The sequence below is a fragment of the Peromyscus leucopus genome, chromosome 12 (genome assembly GCF_004664715.2).
Source record: "Peromyscus leucopus breed LL Stock chromosome 12, UCI_PerLeu_2.1, whole genome shotgun sequence".
Classification (NCBI taxonomy): domain Eukaryota; kingdom Metazoa; phylum Chordata; class Mammalia; order Rodentia; family Cricetidae; genus Peromyscus; species Peromyscus leucopus.
This window is the reverse complement of record NC_051073.1, coordinates 64,416,545-64,437,828: the sequence shown is the minus strand read 5'-3', so window position 1 is coordinate 64,437,828 and position 21,284 is coordinate 64,416,545. Positions and strand designations below refer to the sequence as shown.

Genomic DNA, 21,284 nt, shown 5'->3' with positions numbered 1-21,284 from the left:
AGAAGAGGACGCCAGATCTCATTACAGATGGTTGTGAGCCACCATGTGGTTGCTGGGAATTGAACTCAGGACCTCTGGAAGAGCAGTCAGTGCTCTTAACCGCTGAGCCATCTCTCCAGCCCCCTGTGTCCCTTTCTTAAAGTGTGATGCCCAGGCTGCACAGCCAGTATTGGTCCTAGGCCTCAGCAAGAATCTCACCGTTCTCATTCAAGTGCAAACTTCCCAAGGAGTGGCTGGTTATGGCCCCTGCCGTGACCCCTGACAATCTACTCCACTTAATGGCCCCAGTAGCCTTTGATTTTAGGAGTGTCTGGCTCTGCCAGAAGACACTGGTACGGACCTCCAGCAGATTGCTTGCTGGTGTGCTCCACCCAGGACACTGGCACATATTCCCTGTGCTAATGACCTGCCCTAGGAGGGTAGGAAACCTAACAGCCCATAGCTCCGATCCAACAGTGTAGAAGTGGCTGCTGCCGGTTTCACCTGGGTCTTTAAATCCACCCTGTACCCACTTTAGGCAACTGTGGGACCCTGGAGATTCCTGACTGAATTCCCCCCCGCCCCCAGAGGCCATTGTGAGACCGCACTCGGGGTCCCCTGCCTTCTAAACCTAATCTTACTAGATTCAGCCCGCTACACTGACTGGCGGCTCCCTCGGAGGACAGCTGGGTTACTGGTTACCAAGGCTGGTTCACCATAGGAGCAACAGCGTAGTTAGGAACTCTGACCGGTAAGAAAGGGGGAGAGCCAGAACGGGTACCTTGGCCGCTCTAAAGAGTCTCTTCTATGTGGCCCGGAGTTTCTGGATGCAGGTGTTCCAGTGAGCAGCAGTGTCTACCACAGGCCCTGGGCATGGAGTAGCTGTGCTTCCGTCTGCCTCACCCTGGGGATTTTCTGCTTTAACGGGTCATGAGCAAAGGCCCTTCCACAGTGAGAAGCAGCCCTCGGCCAGCGATGCCACACGGGGGTTGGAAGGCCTGAGAGAACTGAAGTCAGAGTAGATGAGGCGTGGCTGGCGGTGGTGAGAGGAGGTGGCTGAGAGCCTGGCAGCGCCCAGCAGGACACTCATGCCAGCCGGAGCTGTCCCGTGCTGGACAGAGGTTGAATCACTGCTCTGTAGGGTTCTGCCTTTCAGGGCTGGGTGCAGAGGGTTTGGGGCTGTGGGAAAAGAAAAACACGTAAAAAAACGTGCCACCAACAGTTGGGTGTGAGTGGTGGAGCCTAGTGTCTCCTACTTCTCAGCCGTGGTCACGTTTCCATCTGGATATATGTGAGCATGGACGGGAGGTCACAGACAAATCTGGCAGCAGATTCCTGACGTAAGCCTTTATCTTTTTCTGTTACTTTTTAAGATGTCACATATGGATGGGCCAGTGAGGTGGGTCCAGGGGTAAAGTACTCGCCATGGTAGCCTGATGATCTCAGTTTGATCCCTGAACCCCACAGTAAAGAGAGGGGAGAACTGATTGTGCCATGACATACACAGGCACGTGTGTGTGCGCGCGCACACACACACACACACACACACACACACACACACACACTACTAACACTAATACTAAATAAATAAAATCAAATGTCACATATTTAGAAATGTCATGCAGTACCAAGGACCCTTAAGAAGATAAACAGTTCAGTACCTCCAGAAGCACCTTTCTGGTTCTTTTGTTTGTTTTCATAGCATCATGCTAGGGATCATGGGCACACGGTGCTTCTCTTTGGGGGATGTCATTTAAGTTAGCTTTGGTTAGACTGACCCTGCTGTTCTCACTTGAGACCATCCGTACATGAGACCTTAACTCAATAAAGCACAGAGCATCACCAGAGCAGATTTTCCGAGTGGACCTTGTTTCTATCTCATGAACCGCCACCTTGAGAATGGTGAATAACACCTTTTCTAGGTTTAGGTACTGGGGCCTGAAGCATCTTGGACAAGCAAGCTACCACTGGGTAATACATTTTACTGCTTCAGTTTAAATAGGTAATATATGCATACGGTACCAAAGTTCAAATGCAGAAAATAGTCGCGTATCTGCACTGGCCTCCTTCTTTTTTTTTTTTTTTTTTTTTTTTTAGACAGGGCTTCTCTGTGCAGCCCTGGATGTCCTGGATCTTGCTCTGTAGACCAGGCTGGCCTCTTCTTATCATTGCTGGTTCAATAGTCACTTTAAAGCAGAACTTCCACTTCTGAAAAGATGGAGGAGATGTGTTTTCCCCCCTACCCATGTCCCTTGCTGAGCACAGTGAAAAATCTCTGGATATTCTATAAAGCAATCTTAGACCGTTTGGGTGGAGAGAAGGCAGATGAGGCGAGAACCTCAGGCCAAAGGAATGACAGTCTTGAGGTTTCTGTTTGTTTTATGTATCCCACACTTAGAGCTGACGAAGCTGGCAGCCTGGAAACACCAGTGAGCCAGAACATCCCAACCAAAGTCCCTTTCTCCGGCTGCAGGACCAGCCTAGCAAGGCAAAAAGCCGCTGGACAGTGATTGCTCTGCTCGCGTCTGTGGCCTCAGCCTATGTATGGCAGCAAGGGTCAGCAGACAGCAGAGAGTCTAGACTTCATCCTCACAGGCAGGGTGTGTCAGGGAGGTGGGAACCCTAGTGAGTCAGAGAAAGCCAAGTAGAGACCAGGGCTGTCATTCTCAGGCATCCTTGTCTGCTTTGGAGGATGGAGAAGTCATGGGAGGTTGCTGGGAGACTCTATCCATCCCCATCAGTAATGAGGCACCAATGTGTCTCAGCCAGGGAAGTAGCAGTGGAGGCCTGGAGCTGGGCTGAGCGTCTCCCGACACCAGGCAGTTAACAGCTACCTGGTGTTTTTTTTTTTTTTTTTTTTTTTTTTTTTTTTTTTTGGTTTTCGAGACAGGGTTTCTCTGTGTAGCTTTGCGCCTTTCCTGGGACTCACTTGGTAGCCCAGGCTGGCCTTGAACTCACAGAGATCCGCCTGGCTCTGCCTCCCGAGTGCTGGGATTAAAGGCGTGCGCCACAACCGCCTGGCCCAACCTGGTGTCTTTATGAAGCTAATATTAGCGTAATCTCCAAGCCAGACAAAGACAGTACCGAAATTGGGGAGGGGGGGCTACAGACCAATATCCCGTGTGTGTGTGTGTGTGTGTGTGTGTGTGTGTGTGTGTGTGTGTGTAGCCCTGGCTGTTCTGGAACTTGCTCTGTAGACTAAGCTGGTCTCAAACTCAGAGATCTGCCTGTCTCTGCCTCCCAAGTGCTGGGATTAAAGGCATGTGCCACTACCGCCTGGCCAGACCAATATCCTTTATGAATACTCTTGTTATTAGCAGGTAGAATTCAACAGTATCTTTTTAAAGTATAAAATATAAAAAGATGTATTTGTTCCAGGGATGTAAGGATAGTTCTTTATTTACTTTCCTTGTTTGCTTTATGTGTGTTGTGTGTGTGTGTGTGTTGTGTATGTGTTATGTATGTGTGTGCATATACCTATGTTTATGTGGATATAGATGGATATGAATGTGTGGGTGCAGTGGAGCCCAGAGGATATCATTCATCAAGTTCCATTCATGTTATAGTATAGAAATTATTCTAAAATTTACATGGAAAGGCAAAAGAAATAGAATAATAATTTCTTTTTCAAAAAAGAGAACTAAGGTAAGGGCACATAGGCCATTGAAACAGATAAGAGCATCCAGAAATAGGCCACACGATTTTCTTGACTGGTTTTTGGCACAGTGATTCAGAAGACAGCATTTCAAACAGAGCTGCTGGGCCACTGCAAAGTCATAAGCAAAACAAATCCTTTGACCTAAACATTGTCTCATGCCAGAATAAACCCAGAAAGAATCATGAGCTTTAATGGAAAACTTTTAGAAAAAAAAATAGGAGGTTAAGTTTAGGTAACGAGTCACAGATGCCCCATAAGAGGAAAAGTGGATTGATCAGACGTCATCAAAATGAAACACATTCCCTCGAAGTAGCCCCTGTGAAGAGGAGAATAGGGGAGCAGGCATGGTAGTGCTCACTTTTAATCCCCACTTGGGAGGAAGAAGCAGGCAGATCTCTGAGTTTAAGGCTAGCCTTGTTTACATAGGAAGTTCCCAGCCACGTAAGGCTACCTAGTGAGACTCTGTCTCAAACACTAAGAGGAGGATGTATAGATTAGGAGAGAAGTGTTTTTGTGGGCAGCAAAGGCATCGAGAGCATCTATGTTCAAAATTCAGCAGTGAAAGAAGGAAGAGTCCACCTAGAATGTGACCAAACACAGGATGTGTATGCCAGACCACGGTCTGAACGCTTGCGTACCCGCAAATGCATATGCTGAAGTCATGCTTGCCATACTGCTGGTGTAACCTGCTTCTCTAGAGGAATACGAAAGGGGTGTGTAGGTTGGCTTGCACGGCAGATGCCGGCCAGTCTCAACAATGCCTGTGTACACACCGGAGAGCCTGAGAGTCCAGCAACTGCTCAGACCGTTAAGCCAGATGCCCCGGCAGTCTCAAACCAGTGCTGAGGCCGGGAGACCCTCTGATCATCAGTGGTTTTTCAGTCTGCCTTGGAAGGCAGAAGAAACTGGGGTCAGATAGAGCAGTAAAGTGCACACATCAGGGAGAAGAGAGCGCAGGCCGGCAAAACTGCTTCCCCCGCAGACGTCGGTGCATATGAGCCCTCCATTGGAAGCTGCAGCCCACTCTGAGGGGAGCTCTCCTACCCAGAGTAAATCATAAATCCTCTTTGGGATTCCTCAGGGACCATGGCAGCTGGTGTGAGAAGGTCGAGCCTTAGGAGGTGTTGGGACATAGAAGCGAAGCCTTCATCAGTGGGCTAATGCCTTTGTGACAGAGGTCTAAGACCCCTCCCACCCCCTTCTGCCAAGTGAAGTCACAGTGAAAATCCAGGAAGTGGCTCTTACATCTGCCAACACCTTGTCTTGAGCTTCTGTTTTCACGCCTTACAATCCACCGTCTTGTTTGTAAGTCACCCATGCTATGGTTTTTTATATTAGCTATCTGACCTGAGACAGGGAGGAGATACACGTAGAAGAGATGGTCCACATCATTTTTTTATTAGAGAAATGCAAATTAAAACCACAGTGAGATAATCACGTATGGTTTTGAACATGGCTAAAATAAAATAAAATAAAAAATAAATTAAAAAAAAAAACAGTGGCCAGGCATGATAGCCTATGTAATCCTAGCACTTGGGATGCTGAGACAGGAGAATGCTTGCCAGTTTGAATCGGTCTAGTCTACAAGTTCCGCCGTACTAGCCTGGCCTACATGAGACCCTGTCTCAAAAGTCAACAATAACAAATCAATACAAATTTTTTTTTTTTTAAAAAAGGGTGATATTATCAAATTCTTGGAAAGTTTGTGGGAAAACTGGGTCCTCATCCATTTCCGCTGGGAATGCAGTGTGCTCCACTGCTCTGGAGCTGTAAACAGCTCCCCGTTCCTGTACAAACAAAGTACACACCTACCATACGACCCAGCAGTTCCGCTCCTGGGAGTTTATCCAAGAGAAATATTTTATACAAAACCCTGCCCAGGAATCTTCATAGCAGCTTTATTCATAAAAAAATCCAATCAGGAAGCAATCCAGATGACCTTCAGACAGTAAATAGTTACACAATCACCCACATTGGAGCGGGACTCAGACACAAAAGGAAAAGCTTGTTTCCAACGATCTGGATGAGTTTCCAGAGGGCGACACTGAGTGCAGGAAGCCAGACCCAGAAGGCTGTGTGCTGCATGATCCATTTTGTCACGTTCTCTTTGTTGTTACTGTTTTGTGTTTTTGAGACAGAATTGTGCTTTGTGGTCCGGGCTGGCCTGGAACTCCCAGAAGTCTTCCTGTATCCGCCCCCTTGAGTGTTAGGCTGACAGATTACGCCACCATGCCTGGCTTAACGTTGCTGATGCCATAGTTGTAGTGATAGAGAACAGATTGAAGAGGGTGGGGTGGGGTGGGCGCGGCTCTGGAAAGGGTAAAGAGAGAGGTGCAAGATTCGATGGGAATGTTCCACATCGTCGCTGTATCGTCGTCAGTGTCCTGGCTGTGACATTGCACAGTTGTGAAATGCTACCATTAGTAGACGCTGGACAAGGGGTACCCAACATCTCTCCGCTTATTTTTTTTCCTTTTCTCTTCCCTCTCCCCATCCTTCCCCCTTGCCTCTCTCTTCCTCTCTCCTCCCTTTCTTCTCTCTCCTCCCTCTCCCCCATCCCTCTCTTTCCCTAGTACTGGGGATTAAATCTAGGGTTTTGCATGTGATAGAAAAGCACTCTGCCTGGGCTGGAGAGATGGCTCAGAGGTTAAGAGTATCAGCAGCTCTTCTAGAGGTCCTGAGTTCAATTCCCAGCAACCACAGGGTGGCTCACAACCATCTGTAATGAGATCTGGTGCCCTCTTCTGGTGTGCAGAAATATAGGCAGACAGAGCACTGTATATTTAATAAATACATAAATCTTAAAAAAAAAAGAAAAGAAAAAGAAAAAGAAAAGCACTCTGCCACCAAACTGTATCCACAGCCCTATTTCTACCTTTTATGATAAGACAGGGTCTCACCAAGTTGCCCAGGATGGCCTTGAACCTGTGATCCTCCTGCTTTCTCTTCCCAGGTAGCTGTGATTACAAGCCTGCCTCCACCAAGCCCAGCTCTACGCACTGTTTCTAAACAGTGTGTATATCTGTAATTATCTCCAAATAAAAAGTTTAAAAACAATGATCAGGAAAGCAGCATTGAGCTTATGGAGAGTTAAAACACTGAAATTAAAGAAGGCTTTACTTTTACACTCTCTCTCTCTCTCTCTCTCTCTCTCTCTCTCTCTCTCTCTCTCTCTGTGTGTGTGCGCGCGCATGTGGAGGTCAGAGGACGACTTGCAGCGATCAGTCCTCTCTCCTAGCACCGTGTGGGCTCTGGTGATGACTCTCAGGCTGTCGGGGTTGGCAGCAATGACCTTTACCCCCTAAGGTGTCTCACCAGCCTGCCGAAGGCATTCTGGAAGCATACGCACACCCTGATTACTCTGGAGCGCTCACCATCCATGTCGTCCTGGGAAGCAGAGAATGAGTACTGTTGGAGTAGGCCAAGGGCCAGTGCAGTGTTGGCATGGCCTCCTAAGAAGCCTGGCTTTCTTCTCGGGAAGCATCTCTTGTCCAGTAGCCAAGATGGCTGCTGTAAAGGCTCATGCCCTGCAAGCCTGCCTGGCTCCTGGTGGGAAGGGGGCCTCTAAGCTGCAGTAGCGCGCTGTCCCCAGAGCCTGGGGAGGGGAGAAAATCAGTGCTACCTTAGCCTAGATGGTGGCTGGGGGTGTTGTGGGATCTGGAGAGGACTTGTACCTTGAATTCATGGCTCGCTGTTCTGTTTTTTTTTTTTTTTTTACAGACACACGCTCTGGTTTTACCCAGCCCCCTTCACCACAACCACCCGCCGGACTTATGCCAGTGAGGCAAATTCGGTGAGTGGGAGCCCTTGGGTCAGGGAGGGCCCTTTGGGGACCCTAGGCCTCTGAACTAGACCCTCTGAACGGTGGTCAGGACGTTCTGAACCACATTGTCACTTTAACCCTTCTCCGAGGCACTCCATCGCAGGGGGACCCTCTCCCCATGCATATGGCGGCCGTAATGATGACTCCACCTCTCCCAGCCAGGGAGCTTGTGGGAGGCCTGCCGAGACACAAAGAGCTGGGGGTTCAGAGTGAGGCTCTGGGGTCTCTCAGCCCCGTCTGTGTTACAGACCTATCGTTCACTGCATCGGGCAGCAGTTCTCAACCTGTGGGTCATGACCCCCTGGGGAGGGATTGGGGTCATACCATCCTTTCACAGGGGTCGCCTAAGACCAGGGGAAAACACAGATATTTACATTACAGTTTGTAACAGTAGCCAAACTACAGTTATGAAGTGGCAACAAAATAATTTTATAGTTGGGGGGTCAGCACAGCATGAGGACCTGTATTAAAGGGTTGAGGTGTCAGGAAGGCTGAGAACCGCTGGTCTATGGGGTTATGGTTGGGGATGGGGGGTGACATGCCCAATCTTGCACTCAGGAAGCACTGGGTGAGCCCGGCTTCGATGAAGATAACAAGCCAGTGAGCATCACAGTGATTATCGATCCTGAAGGCAGGAGTCACCCCAGGCAGTGCTGTTGCTGGCAGAGTCCAGGCTGGAGCTTGGTCTCCTGATTCTGAGTCCCAGTCCCAGGTGCTTGTAGTTCTCCAGACAGCGAGAGCCAGCTAGGAGGATGAGGCCCGGCCATCCAGCATGCACTAATATTACTGCACGCAGGGCTGGCGGAGGGCTGGCTGCTCTACCACAGGGTCCTGGGTTCTAACACAGGTCTAATCCTCTAAAGCAGGCTAGCGGCAAAGCTGTCCTCATCACGGGCTGTGACTCGGGATTCGGGTTCTCTTTGGCCAAACATCTGCACTCAAAAGGTTTCCTTGTATTTGCTGGCTGCTTAATGAAGGTAAGACTGGGCCATTTACCATTGTCCAAGCAGTTACTCTGTGTGTGTGTGTGTGTGTGTGTGTGTGTGTGTGTGTGTGTGTGTGTGTGTGTGTCTGTGTCTGTCTGTCTGTCTCTGTCTGTCTGTGTGTGTATGCACATGCTTTTTTTTTTTTTTTTTTTTTTTTTTTTCGACAGTTTCTTTGTAGCTTTGCTTTCTGACTCATTGTGCCAGGCTGCTCGAACTCCAGATGCCTGCTCTGCATGCACATGCTTTTCTATCAGGTGTTACTAAAATAGCCTACACCTTTTCCACTTCAGTCTCATTTTTTTTCTACATACCTTTTTGCATGGGTGTATGCATATACCCATGCATCTGTCCATCCATCCAGCAATCCTTATGTCCATCCATCCATTGCTTTGGCGTTTACTCACTTGTCAAATGATGATGATGGGCCTGCCACTTTGCTGGATGCCTTGGAATAAGATCCGGTATCTTAGTTAGGGTGACTATTGCTGTGATAAACGCCACGACCAAAAGCGAGCTGGGGAGGAAAGGGTTTCTTTTTCCCACACTTCCATATCACACTTCTTTGTGGAAGCCAGTGAGGGCAGGAACTCAAACAGGGCAGGAACCTGGAGGCAGGAGCTGGTGCAGAGGCCATGGAGGGCTGCTGCTTACTGGCTTGCTCCTCATGGCTTGTTCAGCCTGCTCTCTTATAGAACCCAGGACCACCAGCCCAGGGGTGATATCACCCACAATGGGCTGGGCTTTCCCACATCTATCACTAATTTAAAAAATGGCCTCTGGGCTTGCTTGATCTTTTGGAGGCATTTTCTCAGGTGGCATTCCCTCCTCTCAGATGACTCTAGCTTGGGTCAAGCTGACAGAAAACTTTTTTAGCCAGCACACCCAGGGAGCTCTCCGTCCCGTGGTAAGAGGACACCACGCACAGACCCAGCCGAAGAACTACAATGAAAGCATTCTCTAGCACTTTCAAGAATGTTCAGGTGGGGGCGCTGTGGAGAAGAAAGAGATTGGCTCTCACTGGACAGGGGAGGCGACATTAAAGAATGCGGTCCTCTTTGGAGACTGGGAGAGATGACCTGACAGACAGAAGGGACAACCCAAGTCTTGGAAGTGTAGCTAGCTGCTTTGGGACATCAAGCAGCATTTAGGGAACATGAAGGCAAGTACTAGGACATGAGACTGCAGATGTAATGAGGGGACTGTCCCCCAGTTCAGAGAGTTATATACAATCTCCACAGTTCACTCGTAGAACATTTCCCTGGCTCAGTATTCCCCCTTTCGATTCTTTTCAGTTATAACCCCCCTACACACCCCACACCCCTCAAGCCCTGGGCAGCCACTGATTTCAGCCCCCTAGACTTGCCTTCTCTGGAAGTTTCTCACATTAGACCCAAAGTTACTGGGTCTTTTTACTATGCGTCTCTCACATAGCACAATGTTTTGTTTGTTTGTTTTTAGACAGAGGCTCACTGTGCAGCTCTGGCTGGCTAGGAACTCACAAAGATCCATTTGTCTCTGCCTTCCAAGGCTGGGGTTAAAGGCGTGCCCCAACACACCTAGCCTTAGCATGTTTTTGATAGCTATCTATATTGTAGCATGTGTCATAGTTCATATTTTTCTGCAGACTATTACTTGATGATATGGATATACTACAGTGCTTGGCTCGTTTGTACCCTAGATAAACTATATAAAAGCTTTAGAGGGTTTTTTTTTATGTGTATGGATGTTTTACCTGCATGTATGTATATCACATGTGTGCCTGGTGCCCCCAGAGGCCAGAAGAGGGTGTCAGGTCCCATGGAACTGGAGTTATAGATGGTTGTGAACTAATGTGTAGGTGCTGGGAACTGAACCCAGGTCCTCTGTAAGAGCAGCAAGTACTCTTAACTTCTGAGCCATCTTTCCAGCCCCAAACTGCATTGTTAAAACTTCCATAAAAATAAAAATAAACATGCATTCAGGATATTTATAAAAATTGGCTTGGCTTTTGGCTGTCTTGAATAACGTCACTGTGAACATTCACGTACATGTGTCAGTGTAAGCCTCAGGCTTTGCAGGGGATTGGAGTCAGTCCCTCGCTAGGCTGGGTCCTAAGTCACCCGCCCACGGAGCCCGCCCAGGGTGGGAAGGCCAGAGGTGACCGCCGCCCTCTCTCCCCCAGGACAAAGGTGATGCTGGGGTTAAGGAGCTGGACAGCTTGAACAGTGACCGACTGAGAACCATCCAGCTCAATGTCTGCATCAGTGAGGAGGTAGAGAAAGCAGTGGAGACCGTCCGCTCCGGCCTGAAGGATCCTGAGAAGGGTAAGGGCGCCGTGAGAGTTGGGATGTAGCGCTATGCTAGGGATCCTGCCCAACGCTGCCCTCCATTTGCTGGCCTCCTGGAAAAGGGTCCTCTCCCTTTGGTTAAATTCTTCCTCCTGCTCAGTCTAAGGAAGTGGATTCGATTAAACATACCTTTGCAACAGGGCACTAAAATACGACTAGAGGCAGGTTTACAACCTGTGCAGTGACAGATCGACATACCAGTTCAGGCCGGTTCATCCAATGCTCTTTTAACGCCCACTCTGGGCCAGGCATGGGGCTGAGTGGGGGACACTCTGTTTCTGAGGACCTTACAGTTCAGTGAGTGGACTGATGTCGCCATCGGGGAGCAGGACACGGACAGAGGCAAAGCAGCATGGCCAAAGGGGGCTGGGCCCAGTGCCGGGGGTGTGATAGGGATGGGTGGTGTGGTAGAGAGCCGGGAGGGTATGCCAGAAGGAGGGCGGAGCATGAGCAGTGATGGGAAGCACCCCATGGTGTGCTGGGGTGTGGCCCAGGGTCCCATCGTAAGGTTGAGACTGGAGGCGGCAGCTAATGAGGCAGGGGATTGGCTGCCTTGTGGAAGGTGCTGGAGAGGGCGAGGACTGTCTTGAGGTCCCTCGGAAGCCTGCATTAGCGTGGGGGAGAGTGGGTTAAAGGGGGGTGTGGGTGGCACAGCCCTGAACGTGGTGGTCGGTGGAGCCCGCCGGCAGTACTGGAGCTTGCTAGTTAGTGGTCCTGAGAGAAGAAAGCTCGCAGACTTGACTTGAACATGGGGACGAAGAAGAGGCAAGAGGTGTCTGTCCTACAGAGCTGGTGTCCCCAGCTAGAAGAGCAAGATGAGGGGCGAGAAGGCACGGATGGAGGTGCCCACAGAGCACTCTGGGGGAGTATCCAGAGGGGGTGCAAGCAGTTAGGACCCAGGGAGGAGGGAGAGAGATGTCACAGAGGCTGGATGGAGCGCCTCAGCGCTGAAGGGGTCAAAAGTTTGGAGAGTCAGTGGCCAAAGGATCGGATGTTGCAGAGGCTCCCTGAGCATCTCGTGCCCTCCCAGGTCAGTCTGCGTGGAGGACCTTGGTTTGAGGGGTTCTGCTCTCCAGCTCGGGGGTGGGGGTGGGGTGTGGGGGTGTCATTCAAGCGGACCTCAGAAGCATGGAGCTGGGCCATACAACAGGTTCTGTGGAAAAGCCAGTCTGCGCTGTTGGTCTTAGAGCCCCTTGGCAGGCCAGGCAAAGGGGGGGCTGCCTCCGTTAGCTCCCCGCTGCTGGGTGTGGGATCCAGTGCAGGGGTCGGGTGACTTGCCCCTGGGCTGTGTGGCTGACCAAAACTGGCAGGCTAAAAAATGCCGCCATCTCTGAGAAGAGCTTGTGTCGCATGGCTAAACTATGGCAGAGACTGTTCATTAGGGAGCCTGTCACTGGGGTCCCCTCAGCAGCTGGGGCTGCCACCCCACCCTCCTAGAGGCCATTCTGGGGCCCTGTGTTCTCCAGGAGCAGCCTGTGTGTTGTGGAGCCACTGAACATCTGCTTAATAATTAACAGCGATGGTTGGTGTCCCTGGCCCATTAAGAAAAGGCAGGCGGGGTCCCGGTGGGATGATTACCAGCCACATAGCCTGTCATCCTTTGTCCCCACGGCCTCCCTGGGCAGCTGGGGCGTTGCCTTCACAGACTAGGAAGTGAGAAGGCTCCAGCACCACGCAGCCTGGGAGCACAGCTTGTGGGACTTGCGGCTTGGCAGAATTGGGATCCACAGCCATGCTCTGCCACCCTGTAGCCTACCTCTTTAACCATACTGCAGTTTGGGGGGAAGGAGTTGGAATTTTCGGGTTAAAAAACCAGAAAATAAAACTTGTGAGGTAGCATTTGCATGCCGGCTCTCCCCCCACTCTTTCCCATCTCCCCATCTACCTCTTCCCTGGCAGTTACTCCCCCCCCCCCTGCTCTCCCTTCTAGTCTTGGTCCTTTTTTTTTTTTTTTCCCCGAGACAGGGTTTCTCTTGTGTAGCTTTGCGCCTTTCCTGGAACTCACTTGGTAGCCCAGCTGCCTCGACTCACAGAGATCCCCTCTCTGTCCCGATGCTGGGTAAGGCGTGCCACCACCACCGGGCAATCCTGGTCCTTTCTTTGGTCCTTTTCCTGGTAAATCAGGAACATCTCCCACTTCTGGCTCTGACCTCCAGGTGGCGCCCTTCCAGAGCGTCTCAGCAGTCATGTATAACATCCCACCTGGACAGGGTAAGGTGTGCTCTTCTCTTGGGCACACTTTGATGCTGGTTTTCACTCTGGCTCCGTGGGAGTGTCACCACCAAAGTCTGAGAAGCCACCTCAGGTGCTGAGGTGAAGGGGACTCTCTGCTTATAGTGTCCAGCCATCTTCCACTGGCTCCACCTCCCCTGCTTTGTAGGACTCCGAGGGACTGGACATCTGGAGCCGTGACCAGCCCTCCCAACCCCAGGAAAGCGTGCACACACGTGTTGACAGGCTGTGGATGTGACCTGACCCCGGAGTCATTACTTACCAATGAGTAAGCATTTACTGAGTCCCTGCTGTGTGTTTGGGACTATCCTTGGTGCCTGGAGGGCTCCGATCTGGCCGGAGGAGCCTGGAACTGGACACCAATCTAGTGGCCTCAGAACAGACCTCTGAGAAGCAGTTAAACCACCCAGGGCCTTGTGCTGTGTGCAGGGAATAGGTTACATTGGACACATCCCTTGGTCTGGGAGGGGGAGGACTGGACTCTCCCAGGTCTTCACCTCTACAGAGAAGTGTGACTTGAGTGTGACGCGGTCCCGTACAGGCCCCAGCTTGCTCTTCTGTGAAGTGGTGAAGTACTTCTGGCCATTCCTTGCCTAGTCTAGACCTCACCTCTGTGCAGGCAAGGGGCAGACTTTCTAAAGGAGCAAGCGAACTGCTCACACTGAGAGAGGTGGAGTATGTGGGGGCGGGGAGAAGTCTGCAAAGGCCTTGTGTGCTGCATTGCAGATTTGAGAGCCACAGGAATGGGAGGGTCTGGAAGGAGAGCGATTAGCCTGGCTACAGGTCCTGGGTAGAGATGGGGGATGTAGATGGAGGCAGGGAGACCTGGCGGGGTCTTCACTGACAGCGCAGAAGAGAGGCGAACCAGGACCTGAGTTAATGCAGAAGGAAACAGAACTGACTCCTTGCCACAGCAAAGGAAACCAGCAACTACGTGGGGCCAGGCGTGAAGGCTTGTCCTCGGTCCTGGGTCCACAGATGTGAAGGCTTGTCCTCGGTCCTGGGTCCACACTGTGTCTCCCTCACCTCATCCCTGGTCACACTGAGCAGAGACTTCGCCTCTCTGAGCCTCACTCAGCTATGGGCTGGCTTAGCGTCTGCTATTCGGCTTAGTTTTGAGGGTGAGGTGACATCAGCAAGTGCCCCTCCAGACCTGGTGCCTGTCACTCTGACCATCGGTCATCTTTCCAGCCCTGGGTGACACACTGGGTGGGAAGAAGTGAAGGAGTTGGGGAAGGAACATGGTAACTCAACAGAATAGACTCAGCATGTTACTTGTGGTCAGGGTGAGTTAGGACCGTGCAGCTCAGATGGAAGAGACCGTAAGGAGTAGTCGTGGATCCGATCCGTTCCTCCTAAGGGTGCGTTGGACTTGTGTGGACATGGAGGTAATGTTGAGGCCCTTCCGGGGAAGCAGCTGCCTTCTGGGCTGTCGGGGGTGCTGTTGGAGTTGGTTTTGAACACAGCCTGGCTGAGGACTCTGGAGAGCTACAAGGTCGACTGCTGCTTGCCGACTTGGCCGGCCTGTCCCGCAGGGTACTTTCACGGTCAAGTTTAATTCATCTTTAACGGACTGTAGCGCCAGATATAATTGTTTTACTTTTAGGTTGAGCATACAGGCGTACATTTTAGGTCCTGTGGTACTGTCCCATCGGAATCAGAAAAGCCTCTGGAAAGTTCTACAAATGTGTAGTAGAAGAGGAGACTGGGTGTGCCTGTGAGGGGTGGAGGCAGGTAGAAGAAAAACTGGGGTGCTTGGTGGCCCTAACACCAGGGGAAAGCTGGTGTCCGGGGCCGCTAGTAGATGGTATCTAAGACGAGAACAGAGATAAGGGCGGGGCTTAGTTGGTAGCCTCTTGGAGGCCGAAGGAGAACATGGTGAGCCGTAGATGGAGCTTGGAGTCCAGAGTGGCGTGACGGGATGGAGAGGTTGGATGTTCTCAGAAGTCTGGCTGCAGAAGGAAGGAAGATCAGGTAGCGCGGTTAAAAAAGGCTCTCCTGGATGCGGGGATGTAGTGTTTGTAGATGTTCATTGGCCAGCGCACACGCATTGAGTTCCTAATGGAGATGGAGATGAAGGATGGCTGCCTGGGGCAAGGGAGAGGTCTACAAAGGAAGGGAAGGATTGGCATGGTGGGTGGAGAGGGGCACGGGCTTGGGCCTAAGGGTTAGCCATGGCCACTAGAGAGGCTTTGGACTCTAGGAGGGAAGCCTCAGGGAGTCAGAAGACAGACCTCAGAGCTGTAGGGTTTCCGGGATGCCTCCGATGTGTAGGTTTTACCTCCAGGTCCCAATTTCAGCCTGAGAGCTGAGGGTAAGAAGCCCCAGCAGGCAGCTGGGGCGGGAGAGAACTCTTTGGACACTTAGTTAACCAGCAATTTCCTCTCCTTAATACATGCCCTTAATTCCCAGTAATTGAAGGAGAAGGCACCAGAGGTCAGCTGACCAAGCTTTAATTTGGGCAAGACGGAAGGAAAGCAATTGGAGACCAATTACTCTGACATTTACACAAACTCATTCCCATGATGCACTGGGAGAGTGAGTCTCGTTCTCACAGGCAGTGTGCAGGCATCATGTCTGCTGAAGCCCCGAGAAGGAGCACAGAGCTTTTAGTACCAGGAGCTTAAGCCATACGGAGACCAAACCCTGAGGATCTCCACAACAAAGAGGAAGAACCCTGCTCTGTGCTGGGGCTCTAACCCATCCACGTCTTACACCCCCAAAACACTGAACCCCAAACAAGCCCTGGAAAACAGGCTCTGTTCCCTTGGCTCGGGTTCAACTCTGCCTCCGACTTAATGATGAGACTTAAATCTGTCTTTTCCCTTGACGGCTTTGGTTTCCCTTGCTGCAAAAATAGTTAACGACAAAATAAACTCCAGGAACATTCCAGAACCAACATTGTCTGTCTGAGTCTCCAAAAGCCAGCTGTCCCATACGAAACAGTCGGCTGCAGCAGGCTGTGAGAGTAGGCATCTTCTCAGAGGCTGCATCAAAACACAGTCTCAGGAGAGGGCAGGAAAAGACACCCTGACAAAAAGGCTACTGAGCCAAGGTCCCTTAATATGTGACCACCAGCACATCACGGCGGCAGGCTCAGAGCAGGAGCAGGAGAGACTAGAGAATTGTTGAATCCCAAGGTGGAGAGGGGTGGGGCCCGACCATGAACAAGGCTTGGCAGCAGAGCCCATAACTTCATGGGTGACCTTGAAGTTGTGTGTCCTTCTATGAGCTGGGCTTGGAAAATTCCTGAGGTTTCCCTGGCTGCTGGCAAGAGGGTCGACAGAAACAATAGCCTGGTTTGAATGGAGAGGTGCAGGGTGGAGACTTGTGGTCGTATGGAGGAGAGGGAAGTGCCTGGCTTCATTACTTTTCTGTTGCTGTGGTAAACACCGTGACCAAAAGCACACTGGGAAAGGGTTTATTTGGCATAGAAACTTCCACATCACAGTTGGTCACTGTGAAGGAAGTCAGAGCAGGAATTCAAAGCAGGAGCCCGGAGGCAAGAACAGAAGCAGAAGCCATGGAGGAGGGCCGCTTACCAGCTTGCTCTATATGGGTTGCTCAATTTGCTTATTTGCTTTTTTGTTTGTTTGTTTGTTTGTTTGTTTGTTTGTTTTTCGAGACAGGGTTTCTCTGTGTAGCTTTGCGCCTTTCCTGGAACTCACTCTGTAGCCCAGGCTGGCCTCGAACTCAAAGAGATCCGCCTGCCTCTGCCTCCCGAGTGCTGGGATTAAAGGCGTGCGCCACCACCGCCGGGCTCAATTTGCTTTTTTTACATACCACCTGGCAAGGCATTGTATCGCCTGCAGGGGTCTGGGCCCCTCCAAATCAAGAAAACGCCCTCTAGGTCTTCCTACAAGCCGATCTTATGGAGGCATCTTTTCAGTTACTATTCCCTCTTCCCAGATATGTTTAGGGTTGTGTCAAGTTGACAAAACCCAACCAGTACAGCGTTGTAGTGAAGCAAGACATGGGCGAAGATCCTCCAAGGCTCAGTCATGAAGGGCTAGAATTGATTCAGCCGGCAGTGCCATGAAGCCGGGATGTTCTACCAAAGGGACATTCTGTTCAGCCAAGATGCTGGGTCTCTCTCCCCCCTTTCATTCTTGGCCAGCTCTAGAAGTGTTTCCTGAAGCCTTGGGCAAGAGGCTGGGAACCATGGGAGAAAGGGATCCAAGTAGACAGCAGCTGGCTAGTGTTGGCATTTGAGCACACGTGGTGACTGACTGGGTCCTCTTTTGTCCAGGAATGTGGGGCCTGGTGAACAATGCGGGCATCTCAACATTTGGGGAGGTGGAGTTCACCAGCATGGAGACATACAAGGAGGTGGCCGAAGTGAACCTCTGGGGCACCGTGCGCACAACAAAATCCTTCCTCCCGCTTCTCCGAAGAGCCAAAGGTGAGTTGGGAAGACCGATTCTCCCGGCCTGCCCCTCCCTGTACCTGCCCAACCTTTTCATTCTTGTTCAGATTGGGAACACCAGACCTGCCAGAGCTAACATCCATAATAGCGAGGCTGAATTCCTGAGTCTCAGAGTAGTGCTGGGCTTGGGAATGGTGATGGGCAGAAGTGCATGGCCAGGTAGGGGAGGGGTCTGAGGCCTTCAGAAGTGGAGCAGATGAGCTGGGATGGTGGTGGACATCTGTAAACCCAGCACTCGGGAGACTGAGGCAGGAAGATCTTGAGGTGAAGGTCAGCCTGGGATACATAATGAGACCCTGTCTCAAACACAAATAAGAAAGGTAGTTCAGTGGTCTGTGCGTTCAGGGCTTACAGATCATATGGCTCTATGCCTCTAAGAACCGATTCTGAAGAAGTAACCACACGTACACCAGCTGTGTCTACATGCTCTTATATCACAGTGTAATATTAAGCATATGTTAGCATGCATGCTCCATAGCTAAAAAATGAGACACTGTGTTATTCAGTTCAAACAAGCCTAGAAACTTGGAGAACAGACACAATGCCCAAAGCATATAAAATAGCCAAATGTGAGCAAAGCCATCTATGAAGTTTCTTTTTTTCTTTTCTTTTCTTTTTATTTCTTTCTTCCTTTCTTTCTTTTTTTTTTATATATATATATATATATTTTCGAGACAGGGTTTCTCTGTGGTGTTTTGGTGCCTGTCCTGGATTTCGCTCTGTAGCCCAGGCTGGCCTTGAACTCACAGAGATCTGCCTGCCTCTGCCTCCCGAGTGCTGGGATTAAAGGCGTGCGCCACCACCGCCCGGCGCCATTCCATTTCTCACATGCGCCCAGTGTGTTTTCACCCCATGGTATTATCACCAGGCAGGCGTTGGCTAGTTACCAGTTAGCTGTGTGTGGGCTATTCCACTGCGCCCTCCTGGTACACCCCTTCCCTAGTCCACCTGACACATCACAGTCCTTGAGGAAGATTGGGAATACCGATTAGCTGGGTGGTCCAAGAAGCCCCCTGCCTCTGGATGGTTCTAAAGCTGTCCCTGCCAGGCCACCATGTCACAGGGCAATGCCACCTGTAGCTAGAGTTTTCCTGCCTTGCCCACAGTCAGGACAAATCTTTGTCACCCGCCAGTCCCACAGCCGCTCAGACCCAACCAAGTAAACACAGAGACTTATATTGCTTACAAACTGTATGGCCGTGGCAGGCTTCTTGCTAACTGTCCTTACAGCTTAAATTAATCCATTTCTATAAATCTATACCTTGCCACATGGCTCGTGGCTTACCGGCATCTTCACATGCTGCTTGTCATGGTGGTGGCTGGCAGTGTCTCTCCCTGCCTTCCTGTTCCAATTCTCCTCTCTGTTAGTCCAGCCTATACTTCCTGCCTGGCCACTGGCCAATCAGTGTTTTATTTATTGACCAGTCAGAGCAATTTGACATACAGACCATCCCACAGCAGCCACCTGAGATGTTTGCTATCTTCTTCTGTAGGCCGTGTTGTTAACATCAGCAGCATGCTGGGCCGCATGGCCAATCCAGCCCGCTCCCCATACTGCATCACCAAGTTTGGGGTAGAGGCTTTCTCTGACTGCCTACGCTATGAGATGCACCCTCTGGGCGTGAAGGTCAGTGTGGTGGAGCCTGGCAATTTCATCGCCGCCACCAGCCTCTACAGCCCCGAGCGCATCCAGGCCATTGCCAAGAAGATGTGGGACGAGCTTCCTGAGGTCGTCCGCCAAGACTATGGCAGGAAGTACTTCGACGAGAAGATCGCCAAGATGGAGACCTACTGCAACAGCGGTTCCACAGACACGTCCTCTGTCATCGATGCCGTCACACATGCCCTGACAGCCGCCACCCCCTACACCCGCTACCATCCCATGGACTACTACTGGTGGCTGCGGATGCAGATCATGACCCACTTTCCAGGAGCCATCTCGGACGCCATCTACATACACTGAAGAGCTGAAGAGGTCCCTGTGGCCTCTGCCAGGGAATCTGGTGGGAGGGAGGGAGAAGGCTGGGGGGAGGGAGTTTGTACAGTTACCTTTGGATTACCCGGGTGGATTCCCCGCTGTCTTAGAAGACCTAGTTGATCACTAACCTTACTTGTTCACGTGGTGAATGGTTTGGGCCTTCACAGATGTGGGGCACAGGTGGATGGCCCTAAGCCTCCGGGCCAACATGGTGCTTCTATCTCTCTCAAGTTGATTTTATACAGAGATTTGTGGGAAATGTCTTTGTATTAAAAACAGATTATTAGAATAGAATCCAAAATCATTTTTAAGCCAAAACATCCGTTCAAAATATTTATCCCATCTGATCCTTAAGCAAGTCTCATGAGTAAAAAGAACAGATTTTTTTTTCCTTGTGTGCATGAAACATTTGTAGATGCTGCGATCTGCATACAAAACACCCCTTCCATTGTGCCCAGCATGTGTCTGTCTTGTGTTCTGGCATGGCTGTAAAAACTCATCACAGTTGGGTTCCAAGGACACTTTGGACCATCAGTCCTTGAATCCCCTGACCAGCAGTGTGTCTTCCGAGACAGTCACACCAGGTGAGCCTGTGTGTTCTCTGCACGTCCGCAGCACTGTGTGACTGGGGGCCAGCCGCCGCCGCCGCTGACTCTCAGCTGGCCGAGGGTGAGGCTCTAGAGATTGCCAGCTGAGATTTCTCCACCCTCTTGAAGACTCGGGTTAGATCTGGGTGGAGGTGCTCTTTGCCAAAGAGTGCGGTTTGGTTTCGCCTTGGACAGGCTTGGTGCTATCCTTGGGGCAGTAGACAGATTAGTGGTGCCAAGGCTGGGCCCCGAGTCACCTCCCCAGACCACACCACACCACACACACACACACACACACACACACACACACACACACACACCTGAGACACTGCTAGGCAGTCTGTGTTACCAATCAAGGAAGGTCTGAATTGAAGGCTGCTTGTCCCTGCAGTTGTCCAGGGTCTAGGTATTTGGAGCCAAACCGCCGTGTTCCAGGTGGCGTCAAGCCTTGGGCAGGGTCTCGAGTGCCAGCTTTACACATCCAAACCATCTTTTGTGCCTTGTGTTGCAAAGTCTACACCTGCCACTAGAGGGAGCCATGCCTCCTCAGCTAGAGCCTGCACGGGCATTTTCCTTCACACAAGCTTGAGCTCTTTCCAACAGGGTTTGACCACCTACTTGGACCCTGCCTGGGAACAAAGAAAGAAGCAAAGCCCCTTGGGAAACAGTGATCCTACACTCCTAAGCAGCTGTCTGGCCTGAACCTGGAGCCCAGTGCCAAGAGAGAGTGCAGGAACCTGGGCGGCTAGAACAGCTGTGTCCCACGGAGAGTGAATTCAGCCTGCCTTTTGGGCTTTTTGACCTCTCTGGGTTCAAACCAGGTGCTCTGTTCCAGCCTCTGTCTTCAGGCAAGGCAGATGGGCCTGGGAGGGAAGGAAAGAGGAAGGCAAGGCCTCAGGGCTCAGAGAGGGACCCCTGATGACTTGGGGGTCCCTTACAGCGAGATGCTTTTGTCCTGCAGAGCCTGCCTCCAGCTGGAGCTTTTCAGATGGCATATTTACATCTTAGGAGAATTTGTTTTCGTGTTTAATAAAGAGATTGGTTGTAACACTTGGAGAGTGGCTTGGACTTACACTCGGGCGTCCATCCGTCACTGGGAACTAGAAGGGAATGGGAGGTGACACACTGAGTCCTGAGCAGCACTAAACTGGATGCCAGAGAGTCGACACCGGGCTCTTAAGCCGCAAAAGAGGACTTCCTGGTCAGGCTGTTAGGATTTATTGTATTTTACTTATGAGTATGCTGAATATCTTGCTGGCCCTGAGTTTTCATCTTTATTCTAGTAACA

At 50.9% G+C, this 21,284-nt stretch overlaps 1 protein-coding gene across 4 annotated transcripts in view; it reads left to right on the top strand.

Annotated features, from left to right (window-relative positions):
* The window catches only part of Bdh1 (3-hydroxybutyrate dehydrogenase 1), a 44,008-nt gene extending 22,956 nt beyond the window's left edge, over positions 1-21,052 (top strand). For 3 of the 4 annotated variants that reach the window (XM_028894093.2, XM_028894092.2, XM_028894094.2), the window contains exons 3-7: positions 7,358-7,430; positions 8,324-8,437; positions 10,608-10,749; positions 17,255-17,407; positions 18,925-21,052. In XM_028894093.2, coding sequence (XP_028749926.1) covers positions 7,358-7,430; positions 8,324-8,437; positions 10,608-10,749; positions 17,255-17,407; positions 18,925-19,394 — 952 coding nt within the window. In that variant the 3' untranslated portion in view covers positions 19,395-21,052. The remainder of the gene's footprint in view (positions 1-7,357; positions 7,431-8,323; positions 8,438-10,607; positions 10,750-17,254; positions 17,408-18,924) is intronic. The other variant, XM_028894095.2, reaches the window with a different exon arrangement.
* The last annotated feature ends 232 nt before the right edge of the window (positions 21,053-21,284 follow it).